Source organism: Pavona decussata, unplaced genomic scaffold (genome assembly GCF_977016875.1).
Source record: "Pavona decussata unplaced genomic scaffold, jaPavDecu1.1 SCAFFOLD_23, whole genome shotgun sequence".
Lineage (NCBI taxonomy): Eukaryota > Metazoa > Cnidaria > Anthozoa > Scleractinia > Agariciidae > Pavona > Pavona decussata.
Window position 1 is genome coordinate 962,668 of NW_028145446.1, and position 18,985 is coordinate 981,652.

Below are 18,985 nucleotides of genomic sequence, written 5' to 3' on the forward strand. Positions count from 1 at the left end.
TATAATTTTGAGGACAGTTAACTCCCTTATCCCTAAAATATCTCACACCACCAAGTTTTTAATTATCCTCAAAACTATAGTTTTTAAAAACAGGTTATCCCTATAATGTAAGTTTTCCCTTATATCCCTGAAAACATGCGAGCGGGCATCTCGGCTCGTAGACTGGGGCGACAAAAAGGGCTTTTGCAGCTCGATATGAAGTCTGGGAACGTATCTCACTGAAGACTGAAGCGTGAATGACTGTCTTCACTGTTTTCATTGTGTTATATTGAATTTTTTAAGGTTCCATGAACATTTTGTTTGCCAGGCGATGGAAGATACTACTGAAAGCTCCACTGATCAACGCGGGTACGTTTATATCGCTTGTAATTGCTGTGGAGTTGCATTCGTTTTATTTGAACCCTTTCCCAATGAATTGTGTTCTTAAAGATATTTTATCCCAAGTCTTGTAGTCAAGGCATTGACCTTAACCATTTTCTGCAGAATTTAACAATTTTTGCAAGCTGAGCTACTCCTTTTCTGTTTCGATTGTAAACAAAAATACAGCGCCATCTTGCGCATTGAAGCGAATATAGCAATTTAGCATGTGCTGTAAATGTGACACCATATTTCACACCAAAATCACGTTGATAGCTGGTTACGTTTTATGACAGCTAGACCTCTGTGGAGCCATCGTGTGCTGTAAGGGGTGGAAGGACGAAGCTTGTTGCCTTCATTTCAACTCAGATATTTATTCAGATGGAACGTTAATTGCAGAACGTGACAAGAAGCAAGGCGTGCAGTATTCATACAGAAATAAATCGAACATGTATTTAAATTACATATGAGTGACTGTCAGAGAAGATTTAGGTAGTGAAGTAATTTATAATTCACCTGTCAATGTTAATCCGAAGGGGGAGGGAGAATACAGATGCAGGGCATCTGTAGTTTTGTTTTTATTTATTTGCTTAACCGGATGCTAAATTGATGGCCAGCTGTGTTTTATTTTGTTCCATTTTCAAGTAAATTCTGGTTAAGAGTTGACAGTGAATGTCCCACTTCTGCCCCCTTCTCCTCCCCCCTCCCCTCCCCTTGGAGGTTAGTTGATGTTAAAAACAGCTGGAAAAAAAATGGTTATACCTAAAAAAATTTTGGTGGCATTTTATATCCTCTCCCCATCTTAAAAAAACCCTTTTGGATCTAGGGTTAAACAAATGGTAAAACCCTATCTTGTACCCCAAAGATGAGCCAAAAACAGGAGAATATCCCATGCGTTATTTGAACAGCAGGACCTATACACACGCTTATCTCTGTTAGGAATTTTTAACACTTGAATTTAGTGCAAGTAAGAAAACTATGAACAGTAGAGTTATTTCTGGAATGTTCATTGGTTTGGGAAAGAAAAGCTATCAGACATAAGACGAATAAACTGCTCGCCTTAATGGTAGTTATTTTGTGTTTTTTTCCTTTGTCTTTTCTTCTTGTTTGATTGGAAGCTGAATGAAAAACACTCCAGAAATCTGTTTTTGTGTTCATGTTGTTTACTTTGTTGTTATAAAAGGACCTCATGTGCTCAGCTGTAGAGTAAAGTACCATGACCTATATTGAATTTCAGGCTTAAGCTTCAAAATATTATTAAGAAGCTGTCAGAACACTGTGACGTGAAACTTCCTGAAGAGCTGGAAACTGTTACTGTGAGTATTTGATAATAAGTTTAGTCCTGCAAAACTTTTGCACTACAATTTTGTATTTTCTGTGCTGTTTTATTTCTATCTTTCAACAAGATCTTCAAAAACTTTCACCAGCCTTGTGTACATACAGATACAACAAGGTGCCACGTGAACAACAGGCATTCCTGTTTCTGTGTGAAAAGGTCATTTCTCATCCATAACACTTGACACCTTGCACAGGTGTCATAGTTTTAAACAGTCATGTTTGTCAGAGAATATAGCTTTATTTTTGCCTTAAGACCAAAAGCAGAGGAGGCATCCTTGCGCGTAAAAACAAGTGCAGTTGAAATATACAGTTTAATTACTTACATTGAATGAAATCTCGACTTTGCCTGAAGAGGGCATGCATCAAATAAATGACTAATGCTGACAGAACATCAAATAAATGCCCAAACAGAATAAATGGGTACTAATGATGCAGCATTCTTGGGGAGTAATGGACAAATAAGCATAGGGGGTCCAAGTTCAGGAGTTTAAAGCAAAAAAATCATTCTCCGAGGATGACCAAAGGGCTATTCGATGGTTTAAAGAGAGGAATTTGGAAAGTTTATGAAAGCGTTAATTTTAGCAAAGAGGGATTTTCGATCGTAAGATGCCATTTGAATAGAAGTCTTTTTTAGTAAATGCTTGAGTGCTTCTTTGAAATGCGTAAAGTGCATGTAACTTATACATGCTTGACTGTGAATTTGCACTGAAATAATTTCAAAGAAATTATGTCCATATATAATTTTATTGAATGTTATTATTCTAGAATTGTGCTTGGTAAAAGCTCATTTCTTCACTTGACAAATAGAACAGGGTTCAAAATAAAATTAAAGCCCTTAGGCTGATTTTGTAGGCTTGTTTGCTTCAGGTTATTTACTGGCCAGCTGTTTTAAGATAGTTTACCTCAAATATTTACAGTTACATGTAGTATACTGTTTTCAGAAATCTCAGACATGTTTTGTGGCTCTTTTTCGGCCTTCTTTGGGCAAAAACCTGCTACAAGTGTTGTGAAAATGACAGCTGACACCAACAGCTGGATGCTATTTGAACCCCGGTAGCAATTCCTGAATTCTTCTGTTTCACAGCTTGGTGAATCAGTTCTGGCTCTTTGCAAGTTACTTGTTATAGATTCATCGATTCTTTTGAACTTGTTCTGGTCAGTGCTAAACTCAGCCACAGTAATTAAACTGAGGAAGGATGTATAATTTGTATTAAAAGCAATTGCCCCATGACTCCCATCTTGTGATCGATTTTCAGAGTGATGAGGGTTTTGATACCCAACCAGGTGTGCCTGGAAACAAGAGGTGAGAAATAAAAATGTGTTTTTCAGAGATAATTAAGCAACAAAAATACATAAGGATGTATTTTTACTATGGAATTTTTTCCAAATTAAAGCTTAATATTCAATGAAAAATGCGTGGTTATCTCCAATGGGCAATTCCAGGAAATATCCATACCCAACAACGGATGGCTTCCATGTTTTAACCCCCCCCTCCCCCTTGCCTTCGGAAATTCCAAAATGCTTTACCCCCCATGCCCTCAGAATTCCAAAATCGTGAACCCCCCCTCCCCTTCAGAAGTTCCGGTTTTTCTGGGAAGTACATTTTCGACTTTAGCAAGGCCTATATGAACAAACGAACATGAATTTATGCCTCCTCAGGGCTGTGATCTAGCGGCCCTGGGTGACAAGCTTTACTCTTGAGCGACAAGAAAAACCTACCGCTAGTGGCCAGGCTGTGAAAACTTCTATTAAGTCCGAATTTGGCTATAATAATAATAAACACCATTTACGGCAGTTTTACTCCTCTTTGTTTTCTTGTGCTGTTTTGACGTTTACCAAGCAGAATAGCTCAAATTCAGACCTAAAATCTTTCAGCGGTCAAATATACCGTCGAGTCTTGTCACGTCCTTTTATACGTCATGTAGTGTGCACGAAAAGTGTTCTCAACCCATATGCCTCATGTAGTGTACATGAAATGTATCATGATCTATCGATGCTTGTCTTCTGCTTCCACGGTTATATGTTCGTGGATAATTTTATTTACGAACTACAAAAGTCCACTACAATAGCGTTTTCAAGGAACTCACTCTACACTTTCTAGTCCAGAAATCCCACCTGTGGAATTCACCAGTGCCTTCGGATATCCAATCGTAAATACATGTTTCCCCCCATGCCCTCAGCATTCCATAATCGTGAACCCCCCTCCCCTTCAGAAATTTTCTGGAATCGCCCAATTCCCTTTTGGATCCCAATAGCCCTTGCTAAGATCTTCTTTTCCCACATTGTCATAAACTGAGCAAAAATACCTTTGAATCCTAAAAAAATCAGAGTTAGCTTGACCATTCTGGAATGCGCAGAACATAATGCTTAGTAGCAGTGGGAGGCACTGTCCTGGAATTTTTCAAAGGGGTTTGTTATATCAGGGTTCCACTTAACAAATCAACAGCAGTTTTCTATGGTGGATACTCTTTTAGTATAAATCTACTAGTGTTCTATCACGAATGGTGTTCTCTGATTGGCTATGCTACTCGCTATCTATTCTGTGATAGATGGTGAGTAGCGGTTTTCAACAAAATGGCGGCCGCTTTGTCGCGTTTTCGAAGTGTTCGCGATGAGGATATAGATAATTTAGTTGTTTAGTTTTGAGCGAGTAGTAGATTTATATTAAAACAATTAGATTATTCGCTCTCAATTTCTATGCGTGATAGAAATCTCGAGCTCATAATCTATTTAACAATTATTCCACGAGCGCGCGTTGGATATGAGATGATAGATAGCCAACGAGGCGCGTAGCGCCGAGTTGGCTATAATCATCTCATATCCAACAAGCGCAAGTGGAATAATTGTTTTATTAAAAACAATCAAGAAACATTGCTAGATCTTACTGATTTCGCTGTGCAAGAACAACCAGAAGACAATTTAATGGTCGCCATTTCTCGGCCATGGTATAATTGCTCATATACCATGGCCGCTAAGCCAATCAAATCCCTCGAATTGCATTATACAATGATTCAGTTTTTAATAATGTTAAATAGATCATAAAATGATGCTATAAAATGTTAAAAAGTTAAGTGGAACCAGGAGCTGTAGGCAAGTGGTTTCACTGCTAAGTTTTGAACATTAATTTTTATGGAATCATTTTATTGTCTATAAGAGTGTAGACAATGGAAAACTGTAGCTGATTAGTTTTTTACAATAACATGGAAAAAATACAAACAGAATTGGCTTCAATTTCTCTTGAGAAAGTGCATGTGTTACACATATTTTGATTGTCTGATTGCACTCCTTTAGAAAATAGTTGTGAGTCCATCAGCACAAAAGAATTTTGACAGTTATTGTAAAATGTATTTTGCAGGAAAAAACAAGATATCATTGGTATTGGTGGACGTAATGTAAATGGTTCAAGTAATGCTGTGAACCACTCTTCTGCTGATGAAAGAACTGATGCAATCCGTAGTGACTTGAAACTGAAATTTAATACTAAAGAAGCAGATGAGCCTCATGGTGATTCCTGTAAAGTTTCACCAGTACTCCCTCGTGAGAGAATCAGTGCTCGGATAAGAAGTTTGAAGTCAAAAAAGGTTACTTATGAAGAACAAGACTGGGTAGACCCTGACCAAATTAGACTGTCTGGGAAGAAAATTCCTGTGCAATCAAACAAGGACACTTCACAAAATGATAGTGCTAAGAGTGTTGCTCAGAAAAGGAAACGAAAGACAAAGCAAACAGTACAAAGCATGGAGGATTATGTCAATGAAGCACCATTGATCCAAGTTGGAAATTTAGTGGGTCTGCGGCAGTGTCGTTTGTGTGCTGTTATGTTTGTGGAGAAGGAACAACTGATCAATCATATGAAAACCGTTCATCATTTAGGTAAGAAGAAAAACCTTGCAGGACCTTTTTAGGGTGTGGCAACAGCTACATACCCCCTGTACTGTCTTCATGGTAAACCAAGAAAAATAATTATGGGGGTCATTGACTTAGCATCCCATCCTTTTTTTTTAAGGGGGGGGGGGCCTGGTAGTAACATGCCTTATTGGTTTACGTAGCAGAAATTCAGGATGGGAGGGTGATGTGAACTGTTTCATAAAAAGCCAGTTGGCATCTGTTCACTGAGTGTATGTAAGTGAAAATTCAGTTAGTGTTGTTACCAAGACCTTGTCATATTCCTGGCAATCAAGTCAAACAAAAAAAAAATGGTGGCGCTGTAAAATATCTCTTGATTTTTTTATGCCAGGCCATATGGAGAAATATTTGATGCCATTCTGTGTGGCTTCTGTACCCCGTACTCAGTTGCATGTAGATTTCGCCTGGTTTGCAAGATAGGAACAATAGAATTATTTGACATGAATAATCTATAAGGACAAGTTATTATAAATACTGATAGTGCAACTAGTACAACCTTTTTCTTTTCTTGATTGCAGATGACAAAATAAATATTAAAATAGAAGCCACACAAAGTTCACAGAATGAGGACAAAATGACAGGTAAGTTAGGTTGTGGCCGAAAGGAATCCTGAACACTCCCACTTGGAGTCCAGAATGTTTGTTCTAGGAAATATCACTACCCCTCCCCAGAAGGTTTTTTGGATCGGACCCCACACCCCTCGGGAAATTTGAATTAATCTTTATACTTTCTTTAACAGACTCTGGCTTCTGAGATCCCTTCCCCAAGGGGTGGGTAGCAATGTTTTAGCCAAAAGGGCATCCAGGTGTCCTATGGACACCCTCCCTTGCAGAAAATGCATTCAAAATTCACCTAATCATTTAAAGAATTTACAAGGAACATGCTCCTTGGATGCCCAACTTGCAATTTCTGGCTAAAAGCCTGGTGGGGAGATACTCATGATAGTTTATATGGGAAGGCTCCACCCCAAGTTCCAAACCCTTACCCTTCTATATACCATTTTTGACAGGAAAGGTAATCCTTTCATAGACCTTCGATAGGAAATGGTACCCCTTTCATGTACTGCAGTAGAAACACTTGATCTTTTTTTGTTGGGTCTGTTTGAGATATTAATTTTTGAAAGGCCCTTTTAATTACCTAAATAACAGTTTTCCTTACCTTTTTTTCAGCTCATGAAATCCCTGCCCTTTTATATACCTTCATCCTTAAAAAGGTACCCCTTTTGGGTGGAGCCTCCCCATATACAGTCGAACCTTGATTATCTGGACTCGTTGGGACTGGAGTAAATAGTCCGGATAATCGAAAATATGAATATTAATGAGACACTAGTAATGTAAACAAAGGAAACAAAGAAAACAGAATTTAATTGTGAAGAGATCAGGATTGCATATGTGTACACAGGGTCCGAAATTGCGCTTTCCTGGTCGCCAATGCGACTAAAAATTTTGCACTGGCGACCAGAATTTCACAACTAGTCGCCAGCGGGCGATTAACTATTTCATGCCACGATCATTATACAAACAATAACTTTGATTTTCAGCCAAATTGATAAAAATAAAATTCAAAGCCGCCCGCCAATTGGTCACTTACTTTTTACCTTTCCACTGCTTTTGAAGTATAGAAGTATAAAAACGATTTTCCTGTTAATATAAATCTATCACAACGCTTCACAGCTCGAGCAGTGCGAAGCTTCGCCGCATTGTTTTTTGAACGAGAAATGCTGCATGGTTGTGGCCTGGTGCGAACAACATGGCGATCCGTCGATCGTCTTGACAGAACGCGAAAGGAAAGATCATTTACGGTAGAGACGAGAGAAGATATAAAGTTGACTTAAAACATTTAGCATTCTTATGAAACTGCGTATATAGCGGGCATTCGATTCATTCGTCGTGGTTTTTCAGTGGTAGGTGTATAAATCGCCATTGCGGCCTCAAACACAGACGCGAATTTTCCATCTGGCAACCAAAAATTATGCTTTGTGTTTCGCTGCGAAGCAAAAATTTTATTGACACTTTTTTTTCTGCTTTTTGGCGACCACATTTTTCCATATGGCGACTGAAAAAAAAATTTCAGTCGCCACTTGGCGCCTGCCTAAAAAAGTTAATTTCGGACCCTGGTACAGCCTGTATGTTACATGATGTAATTTTAGAAATGAAAAAGTTGCTGTTTCAAGTGTTAGTGTATTCAAAGCGCTCTGAAATACATTGTTTATCTCGTGCTGCTCGTACTTTTTAAAGTAAAACAGATTAAAACCCAGAGTTTAAACACACATTTGGAAGGATTAATGAACTTTTCGGCACTTCAGTTTTTCAAGATAACATCTTATTAATATTCATGAAAAAAATGGGACCAGAGAAGCAAGTCCAGATAATCGAAAAGTCTGGATAATAGAGGTTTGACTGTAGTCCATTATAGGGAGAACCCCCCGGGACCCTCCACCTCAGAACTTTCAGTGACCTTTCATGGGTGAGGTATGGATTTTCTCAAACAATACAATAGAAAAAGTTTCATTTAAGAGTTTTGAGTTACCAGGATTCAATTTTATCTACTTGTTGTTTCAGATGAGAAGCCCTTTAAATGTTCACAGTGTGAATCCTCATTCAGGAAAAGCAGTGGTCTTAAACAACATGTGACAAGACAGCATTCACAGAATGCACCACAGAAGGCCAGCCAGTCAAAGCCTGAACAAGCATTGAACAGGAAAAGTGGTACCAACTCTAGTGATAGGCCTTATGCATGCCAGGTAATATGATTTTAACCCAGAAGGTCAAAGCATGGGCTGTAGGATACATGGGTTTTGACTAATTAAAGATTACATTTATCTCAAATAAAGTTGAATTACTCACACTGAAGTACTCTTTTGTCTTTTCTGGTCATTTCTTTTCTAGCCCTAACAACACACCATTTCATTCAGAACTATATCACCAGCATTTGTTAAGTCTTGATAACCACGTGTCCTATTCGAATCCCAGGCATGGGGTTAACACGGTGATAGTTCTGAATGAAACAGTGTGTTGTTAGGGCTAGAAAAGAAACAACCAGAAAAAACAAAAGACTACTTCAGTGTGAGTAATTCAACTTTATTTGAGATAAATGTAATCTTTATTTAGTCGAAACCCATGTTTCCTACAGCCCATGGTCAAAGTGCGAATTTCCCAAAATTTTAATGTTTTAACATTTTCAATGAATGATTTTCCAGTAATCAGATACCTATGTTATGCGCACAGGATTCTGGGATCGCCAGGGGGCAAACATTGCAAGTCGCCAGAAAGAAATGTATGACATAAAGTTGTTTCTTCGTCAAAAACAGTGATTTCGGGCAAAAAATGACGCATTTTCGCCGTGATTTTGAGAGAAGCGGAGGTGACAAATGTTGGTGCGTGGAAATTGTAAGATTTTGTGTTATAACTGGGATGAAATCTATCGATAAATGCGGAATGTTGATTGTGCAATCTACTGAATCTACACCAAGTAATGGTGACCAATAGTCTCGAAATAATACAAACGTAGGTATTAATTTGAGGGGATTGACTCAATAAAGCCCTTTCAGTTGTTATTGTATGTGTGCCGATAAAACAACCTATGCCAGGTGGTGATCACTGTGCTATATGAGGTGTATAAATATAGGGTTGACAAGCCTTCGCGCTCACGTGCGTGTTTTAGTTTTGCCCTCACGGGTATATCTTTTTGAGAACACCCTCTTATTTATGAAATGAGCGGTGTCCCCCGTAAATTTTCTTTAAGAGCTTGATTTTCTTCTTATTAAATGCCATTTATGGTTTGTAGGATTCGCGTGATGGTCACTGTCGCATGTTTTGTATTTTGATCTCAAAGGTAATTTCTGGGTTATGCGTATCGTTTATTAGAACCCTTGTTGTTTCTGTTTAGCGACCGCCGTTCTTATGTACTTTGTGCCATTTGGTTCAGGTTTGGTATGGCCCATTTCAGTGCATCCGGTGACAGTATAGCCTCTGTTTTTATCACTATAAGGATAGGATTTGAACGGTGTACATGTATGTATCTTGCAGCTTTTGTGTTGCTGAGCCCGGCTATTTGCTTTTGCTGTTGTCGCAAGATGTTGTGTTTCTTATCACGGCTATCTGTCTTTTGATCCTTTCTTTATCATTGTAGCTTAATTGTTTGAAAGCTATGCAATGCGTTAAATTGAGGGCTTAAGTCCTCTTTAGTCACGGTTGTGTTTTTGTTAATATCGCTTCGCCGATCCGCTCTGTAACTGTAAGGTTTGTGTAGTGGGAGCTTTAGTTAGTATTTTCCTCCTGCGTTTTGATTATGCCACAGAATGATTAGACAATTATCCTGAGTTAGCATTCTCGTTGCTCTGGCCAGGGGCGATTTCCCCGTATTAACTATCACTGGTTTCAACGCTCCACAGCGCAATAACTCGGTAATTTCCATCCCCTCGCACAATAATTTCTCTCCTTTGTTTGGGTAAAATTTCAGCAGCCATGAAGTTATAACATACATACGGAACTAAAAAGAAAACAATCTCGACACACATAATTACAACTGAAAAGCTTTATTGAGTCAATCCCCTCAAATTTACACCTAAGCTGCCTAAGTTTGTACTTTTTCAATACAATAACTTGATGTAGATTCAGTAGATTTCACAATCAACCTTACGCAAGAGTGTTTATCGATAGATTTTATCGCATCAGCCACACAAAAACTTACAATTTCCACGCACAAACAGTAGTCACCCCCGCTTCTCACAAAATCACGGCGAAAATGCGTTACTGTTTGTCCAAAACCACTGCTTTTGACAAAGAAACAACTTTACGCCATACATTTCTTTCTAGCAACTAGCAATGTTTGCCCCCTGGCGATCCCAAAATCCTTTGCACATAGATGGGTCTCTGATTACTGGAAAATCATTCATTGACAGGAATTTAGATTTTACTGTTTAACAGGAAAGTGTGTAGCTTTGATTTGGGTGGTCTCATAGTAGGATTCCTTCTACTGATTCAAAATTTAAATTTAAACAACTGTATGCATTTTAATAAACAGGACTACTTGAAAGTACTTCTCAAAAGCTTTTGTTTGAATGGTCACACTTTAGGATTTCATCCACTGACTCAAAAATTAGTACCCACTTTTCATCTCTGTCAGGAAGGGATTACAAAATGCAATTTGTTCCTTGAGTTGGGCATTGACTACAGTGTATGTCAAACAAATGTCTAATGTACAGTTCCAGAAAAAATCCATACCCACCCCATGGAAGGTCATAGGAAATTTCTAGGGGGAGGGGGGTCTTAAAAGTCAAAATTTTAGAGGCAAAGTATGAAGCTAAACTGGAATTTCCTGGGGGGGACAGGGGTGCAAAACAAAAAACGTTCCGTGGGAAGAGTATGGATATTTTTTTGAACTGCACAATCTGTGCTACTAGATTATAACTGGGAACTGTTTGTTGTAGATTTGTGGAAAAGCATTTAAACGCAAGCACCATTTACAAGAACACAGCTACATTCACTCAGCCTACAAGCCATACAAATGTGATACCTGTAGTAAAACTTTTAATCAGAGAATATGCCTCACAAAGCACCTTCCATGCAGGGAGCTTGAAAAACAGCAACGAAAACCTAGCTCCACTACCACAGGAAATACTTCAGTGTCAGAGCAGCAACAGAATCAAGTGATGGATGACATTGCTGATGTCAAAACACCAAATGTCAAATGTACAGAGACCACAAGTGAATGTAATACAACAAGAAGTGCCAATTCACTGTTTCGTGACAGCTCTAATGCAAACCACTCTAAATCAAGAGAAACCCAAAAAGAGGTCAATGGACACGAATGCAATGGTAAAACATGCTCAAGAGAGGTGCCAAATGGAGACCACACAGCATTGCTTCAGCATACTATAAACACGGAGGGTTCTCAGAAGAGCGTGGAAGATGGATCAACCACACCAACTTATACTACCATCACACCAAATAATCAGACTTGTTCCATTGAGTAATCAATAGAGAAGTGGAGGCATTCTTAAGCAGCAAAATTATGTGAAATGAGACCAGAGAAGTTCCCTCAAAATGTTCTGTTGAAGTTGACAGAAATTGCCTGACGGTGAGGTAAAAACAAAAGCCTTGTGTGCAGAAATGAGCAGGGAATGGCAAACTGTTGTATGTGAGTTGCAAATTACTGACGCTGTTGCAGAGTAAGGGGTGATGTCAGACATTTTATTGCTGGCAACTAATGAATGCTGTCAAACATCACCATCAGCAAAACATGAGAAAAATGTAGAAATTGTTGTTCCAGAAAATATCCATACTAATCCCACACAGATGTTTTTTTGTTTGTTTTAATTTAAATCCCCTCGTCCCTCTGGAAAATTCATACATTTCTGGTGTTTGTAACTCCCCTTCCCCTGGAATTTCTGAAGACCTTTAGGTGTGTATGGATATTTTCCATTTCACTCTTGAAAGTGTCCTACTTCAAAAAAAAGATGTAAAATTTAGTTTTTAATTGTAAAGTATCAGACATGAAACACAAAAAAGCAAGACAAAAGGAAAGTAATTGGCCAATAAACATAGCGTTCATTTGAAAGATTTCACTTAAAGATTTCATTCACACACTCAAAAGTTAGAACCGTCTTGCTCAGGTTTAAAACCATTCCCACAGCAAAGTACTGTTCAATAGCTTTCATTCAAATGGTCACACTTTAGGATTTCATAGACAGACTGAAAACCTTTTACAGCAAAATAAACAGCACCACAGGAAAGTACTGCTCAGTAGGTTTCATTTGAATGGTCACACTTTAGGATTTTATCCACAGACTCAAAGTTAGAACCACCTTGTACAGCATAGTAAATAGCACCACAAAATCGTACACATATCTTGTCATTCAACATTGCCTACACCTACGATTGTCATGGGATTTTAAAACATGTTTCAAAATCCTACATTTTATGTGACGTGCACGACAAGTTGTAAGTTTGATTTACATGAAACAATTCACATCATAAGCTTATCGTCAACTTGACACATAAAACAAAGTCATAGTCAAAATCTGCCTTTATAGAATTAATATAGTAGCCATAATTATTGATTATTAATTTGTTTTTGAAAGTAAAGAACAAGTTATGATGTAAATTAAGAGTGCTCATCCAAAGGGAACAATAATATATTGAACTCTCTGGGTGAGTAGATAAAATTTTAATTTGCACAGTAGGATTGTTGCCTGCATGGTCAACAGGCAAGTGCTACAGTATATTCCAGCTCTGTTCCAAGCTCTCATCTGTTCAGCTACAATGGTCAGCTGGTCATAAATTTACATGTAGGGTGTTTACCATTTTGAAAGAAAAAAGTTGGGATCACCATTGAGTAATGGTAAGGGTTTTCACAAAATAGTTTAGCGATGACATTGGCCCATTTATAATAACCCCGCAACTTTAGCTGAAAGTAGACTGAAAACAGGACAAATGGCAAATAGTATGGAATTTTCTGAACAGGAAAAGAGTTACGCCAAAAATTCGGAATGGAATTTTTGGAAATTAATTTTTATTATCCATTTTGTTTCAGCTGAAATTTCGTAATTTTTTCTTGGAAATGGTAATCATCCTACTATGGTGTCAATTGTAGTAGGGAGGGGTGGTGGAGCTCATACATGGAATGGAGGGAGGGGATGTCAGAATACATTGTCACTGAACACAAGAATTTACGATAAAGGGTGCATATCTGAGTCAAGAAGGGAGGGATTTTTGCAGCAATTTGTTTTGTGTTTTTGTATGGATGATATTTTGCGACTCTGAATTTTTCACTCATTTTTAATACCATCAGATTTTCAATTAATCATAAATAATTAGAGTTGCATATATTTATAAATAAGAAACTAAAACAGGTGGAAACTGAGAGTCGAATTACATAATTTATTGACAAGTAAATGAAATCCCCATGTATTTTTTCAAGGAAATTTTATTGAGTTGGTGTTTCTTTCTGCTTAAAATCTGAAAAATGCACTTGAATGAGCTAGAAGGCAACATAGAGTATCATACAAGTAATAGGGCTTTAGATAATTCCTAAAGGGACTGTAGGTGGTTGAGGTTTAAGAGTGAAGAGACTTGGTTAAATAATAATTATTGATTGATTGTATTTTGAGAGTCGAGTGGTTTTGTAACTCGTTTTTATACATAAAATGAAACCAATCATTTATACCAGGGGATTTATACCATCATATTGAAAAAGAATCATTGCTGATATCACTTGTGTTCCAAATTCTACCCAATCATTCAGTGTATTTGACCAGTGCAATGGAGACTATAAGCAATTAAGTTGTCGAATTAAAAAAAAAAAAGTATAACAGAGGAACTTTTTTGCTTTCCTCGCTGATGTAATGAACGGGATTAATAAAAAAAGAATGTTTGAAAGTTGATTATTTTCTAACTTGTGCCAATTTTCTCTTCCCTTCTCTTTTTGTCTTTATTTGGTGGCTATTTAAAAGTAATAAAGTGTTGGGTGGGATACTGTCTACACCTGACCCCTTTGGCACAATGTGGGGTTTGAGTTGGCAAAGTCCACCGAGTGAAGGGATTAGCGATTTCGATCGATCGATCTCTAAGGGTTGGTTGATACTAATCCAAAGCGAGGACCATTGCCAATGTTTTGGCACCATCCGCATCACATTATGACATGGGGTCAGGTTGCAAGTGACAACAACAACAACACTTTATTGTACATAACAAAACTTAAAGCTAATTTGCAAAAATTTATAATTAATTAAAGGTTACCGTCCCCCTGAAATAGCTAAGAAGCTAAAAATGCCAGGGAGCCGGGTTAGATAATCTAAATTAAATTAAATATTGATAGCGGTGGTAACAAACTTTATTACACCCATTTTCTGGTGACAGTGCGATTTATTCCCAAATTGCACCATTTTTTGCTCCAAATCGCATCCTTTCTAAATTAGCCCATCAAAATGGAAATGAAGTAGCAAAGATAGAATATTAATATTGACAATAAAACTCTGATTTCAAAATAGGTGTAATAAAGTGGTAATTGAACTTTGTGTCGTGCAATTTTGGTCTGAAATCATACTTGTGATTTAAAATCAAACTCGCGCTGCGCGCTCGTTCGAGTTTGAAATCACGCGTATGATTTCAGACCAAATTGTACTCCACTCAGTTCAATTACCATTATAAATTAAATTAAATATTAATAGCGGAGGTATAACATACAACATCTAATGCTCACACACATTCGCACACTCAACGTTTTTCACACCGAGTGCCAGTTTGAATTGAACAGGCTGAGCCTCGTGTAACTAAATATTAATACCCCGGTATTTATATATGAAACATGTATACGCACTGCGAATAAAAGATTGTATAGAAGGAAAGATTCTCGCAGTTATCTACGCAACCAGACTTAGGTTTTTTCGCAACAGCCTGGTTGCGCAGATAATTGCGAAAATCTTTTCTTCAATATACACTTATTATTTTTTGTCACTACTTAAGAGCGGATGTCTGTAAATATCAACCAGAGGTGTGCAATAGCGAAAAATTCAAAATTCTCAAAAAAATTCACAACATAGCCCATGGTAAACTATTGCAAGAAATACATGTTTTACTTCGATCCGATAATTATTTTTGATGTGAGGCTATGATCTTGAATTCACCGCTCCTGAACCGGGTTTTCGGTGTCTGACACCACATGTTGCGAAGACCTTGTTTTAAAAATCAAACCAGTTTTGTTCCAAACAAAAAACATCCAGTCTGATAAAGTACATAATTATGAACATCATGAATGGTATCTTACTCATCTGAAGTGAAAATTAAATATTTAGGAGATTTTTCAATATTTACAATTTTTTAAGCGATTTCTCGTGATGCCAAATTGACAAATTTGCGAGGCTAAAATCATCAACTGGTACATGGCGTTGAGGATAAAGATTTACACCACGTGAAAGAGCATTATTTCTTCTTATAAAATCCGCTTTCAAAACTATGGGCAACACAAAAGGAGATTTTTGAGGCCGCGAATTACAAGTAGTACTTTAGTGAAATTTGAACTTTTCTGTCACGGCATTCCGATGCTAAAACTCTGATAAACACAACATGAAAACGTTTCGAAACAACAATTGTTTGTTGGTACTTGCTATAGGTTATGGTCCACGTTCATAATATTACTTTCCATGGTTTTTAATCATTTCGGGCAGGCACAAAAGATTGTAGCAGTTTTATTAGACCCCGAGTTCAAAAGCGTATAAAGGTCACAAAGGTCAGTTTACGCAGTCAACGTTTTGAATTCGGACCAGAATGTTTTGCATTGAATCTTACTTTAGAACAAATGAAACAATAGCTACAAGTGCTACGTAATTCATACCTTTTTAGCGAGCTTTCTGTACATTCTAGAAACCATCACATCAATCAGGAACGATACATGCATCTTGCCGCGATTTAAAAATACGTTCGGCAGAGATTGCGTTACAGTTTGCGCAGACCATTTGCCCCCAGGGGGAGGGGGACTCCTATATCAAATTGACGAGTTGATCGTCATAAATTTTAAAAAAGTACCACTAAAAGGTACCAGAATTTGTTTTGTAGCTGTGGTCTGTATAATTTTCCCACTTAGTGGTACCAATTCTAAAATGAATACGCTTAGTGACAGTTGACTGATATTTATAATAACTTTCTCTTATATGTTTTCGCTCAATACCCTAAAACTGGCTAAAAGGTACCGCCATACCTTTGACAGGTACCAAACCACGAATTTTAACCCCCGAAAGCTACGATCACCCCCGTCAATTTTTATATAAAGGTTCACCCCTGGGTACCCTGCGAGCAGAGGCCCTTTGACTTATCTAGGAAGATCAAAGGGCCTCTGCTCGAATGGTACCCCCCGGGCGCGTGCCAAGGGTAATTTTTCACTGCCCCTTCGATACAAACTGTAAGTGCGATTACTTGTGAGCTGTATTTTCTGTCACTGAACTTTCTAAACGTGCAGTTAGCCCACGTTGGTATTCAGATCGCTTCAGTTTGTTTATTTTGCTCTGCAATCCAACTTTAATGCTCGATTCTGGTTTCACGGCGTTCAAACAAATTGAGCCGAAATGGTATTGTGTGAGTATGCCTCGATTGTTGGAGGACAATGTGGACAAAGTGTTGGAAATCCAGCGAATACCCAATGTATTCCAATCAGAGATTGTACAACAGACATTCGAAACTATCTAAGGGCCACTGGGTTTGCTGACTGAACGCTGAAAACTGAGGCGGAGCTTCTCGTAGGCAGAGCAGGTGTCGAATTAATGTAACGCAAAACTCCTGACCTTAAATAAGAATTACCTTTAATAACGCTTGCAATTTGATTTTGAATTACTGGTTATTACATCCACACACATTTACGATTTTTAGTGATTTTTTTTAAAAGTTATTTGGCCCTGTGCTTTGTCACTGTTACAGTTTCCTGACGTAAAGAATGGGGAGCTTAGTGGGGAGGCGGCGGGGTAAGAAACGGGGTTGCGTCACCACTGTCGTCCCTATTTTCCCCAATATTTCCTGCAGTACGACTCACACCTGCTACAGTCGACCACAGTACATTGTCAGTAGGAATAAGGGAGGAGCGTAGGGGGAGCAATTTTTGTCAGAAAGAGGGCCAGGGTTTCACAGCCTGGACGGCACAGCTACGCTATTATTTCTTTATGAAGTTTAATGCACGGCCCCACTAGCACTTGTGCTATAAACACTGCCGAGGGTAAATAAAAGTTATTTATTTATTTTTTTATTTTTACGCTCCTTTGGCTGTAAAGCCAGTTCTACAAAGTGACAAAACTAACTGACTAAACTTCAGGGCAAAATTTCCCTTGATATCTTCGAAATCGATGACAGCCATCTAATCAGGTCTATTTGCTCAAGACATCGAGATGCTTATGGCATCAGACGGCGCTGCCCAAACCGATTCTGCGCCGGTCCCACCAAGTTGGGCAGCTAATCATTTCAAGCAAACGAAGGGAGATCGGGGCATCACATTTGTGCAATCTAGACTTATCCACAAGATGACCTCGATATTAGTGCCTGTCGGCTTTCGCAAGTACTCTATTAGGCCCCGTTTATATGGAGAAAAGTTGTCCCGGGCAAGAGGGTCACCCTCCCAGCCGAGTCAACTTAATTCAGAGCATAGCACCATATATTCAGGCAACATGATCTTGTTGGATCGTGTTCTTACTTTGACCCATTAAGACCAAAAGAAACCATACTTTGTCTGCTCAAATTCCATTACTGATGGATGAACTATCTTTTATCGTATGAAAACTATCATACAACAGACAATTTGTGTGAACAATAAATTGAAAATTGGGTCTTATCCAGATGAACTAGACAGTCACATTGCTTTTAACTCTCCTTGAGTAGCATTCATGGTAGCCCCTCGGGGACGGGAGCGATGAGAGGCGGCTGTATTCGCAGGCTACGTTAGCCTGAAATTTGAAAAACTTTATCAAAAATCAAAACAACTGCGCGAGTGTAGACGCAACCAGATAAAATTGTGGTAACCCAAAACCGTAATCTCACTTTGAACTTATTATATAATTAATTGTCTTTGGGGTCTAGCTGGACGAAACATCGATTTCTATCCCGTGGACAAGGGCGTACGTAAGTGCAAGGTCAGCGGTCTACCGGTGAAATGTATGTAACACAATCTTTGTGACCAAATGTATAAAACGGCCAGTAAGGTGTTACGATGTTTCCTATACTGATGTCCCATATTTCTTAAACATCCAGTGTGGCCGCTCAAAGGTATGAATTATATAGCACTCTTAGCTATTTGCTCCATTTTTTTCAAAGTAAGATTGAATGAAAGAAGTCCTGGTTTCATTTTATTCCATATTTACTAGTGTTGCGACCGGTTGACAACGTAAGCTGACCCGTGTACGGCTTTTGAACTCCGCTAAAATCTTTTGACACTGCCCCTTAAAAATAGAAAACCAAGGAAAATAGTCTTACAAGCATAGGTCATGCACAGGCAGTGCCCTGTAGCAAGAATTAATAAACCATTGTTGCTTGAAACGTTTTCATGTTGTGTTTATCTGAGTTTTAGCAACGGAATGCCGTGACAGAAAAGCTCAAATTTCACTAAAGTACTACTTGTAATTCGCGGCCTCAAAAATTTTCTTCTGTGTTGCCCATAGTTTTGAAAGCGGATTTTATAAGAAGAAATGATGCTCTTTCACGTGGTGTAAATCTTTATCCTCAACGCCATGTACCAGTTGATGATTTTAGCCTCGCAAATTTGTCAATTTGGCATCACGAGAAATCGCTTAAAAAATTGTAAATATTGAAAAATCTCCTAAATATTTAATTTTCACTTCAGATGAGTAAGATACCATTCATGATGTTCATAATTATGTACTTTATCAGACTGGATGTTTTTTGTTTGG

The 18,985-nt window shown here is 38.1% G+C and overlaps 1 protein-coding gene across 1 annotated transcript; it reads left to right on the plus strand.

Annotated features, from left to right (window-relative positions):
* Positions 1–212: 212 nt before the first annotated feature.
* Positions 213–14,150, plus strand: LOC146485999 (uncharacterized). The gene is made up of 7 exons (XM_085102743.1): positions 213–348; positions 1,595–1,673; positions 2,952–2,998; positions 5,051–5,568; positions 6,120–6,182; positions 8,163–8,344; positions 11,033–14,150. The coding sequence occupies exons 1-7, from the start codon at positions 311–313 to the stop codon at positions 11,576–11,578; spliced, it is 1,473 nt and encodes a 490-aa protein (XP_084958869.1). The 5' UTR covers positions 213–310; the 3' UTR covers positions 11,579–14,150.
* Positions 14,151–18,985: the final 4,835 nt, after the last annotated feature.

Bases quoted from the DNA above. Each gene is read 5' to 3' on its own strand.
- LOC146485999 (XM_085102743.1), top strand. From the start codon at position 311: ATGGAAGATACTACTGAAAGCTCCACTGATCAACGCGG. The intron at 5,569-6,119 runs GTAAGAAGAAAA...TCTTGATTGCAG, and splicing joins GAAAACCGTTCATCATTTAG to ATGACAAAATAAATATTAAA. The intron at 6,183-8,162 runs GTAAGTTAGGTT...TTGTTGTTTCAG, and splicing joins GAATGAGGACAAAATGACAG to ATGAGAAGCCCTTTAAATGT.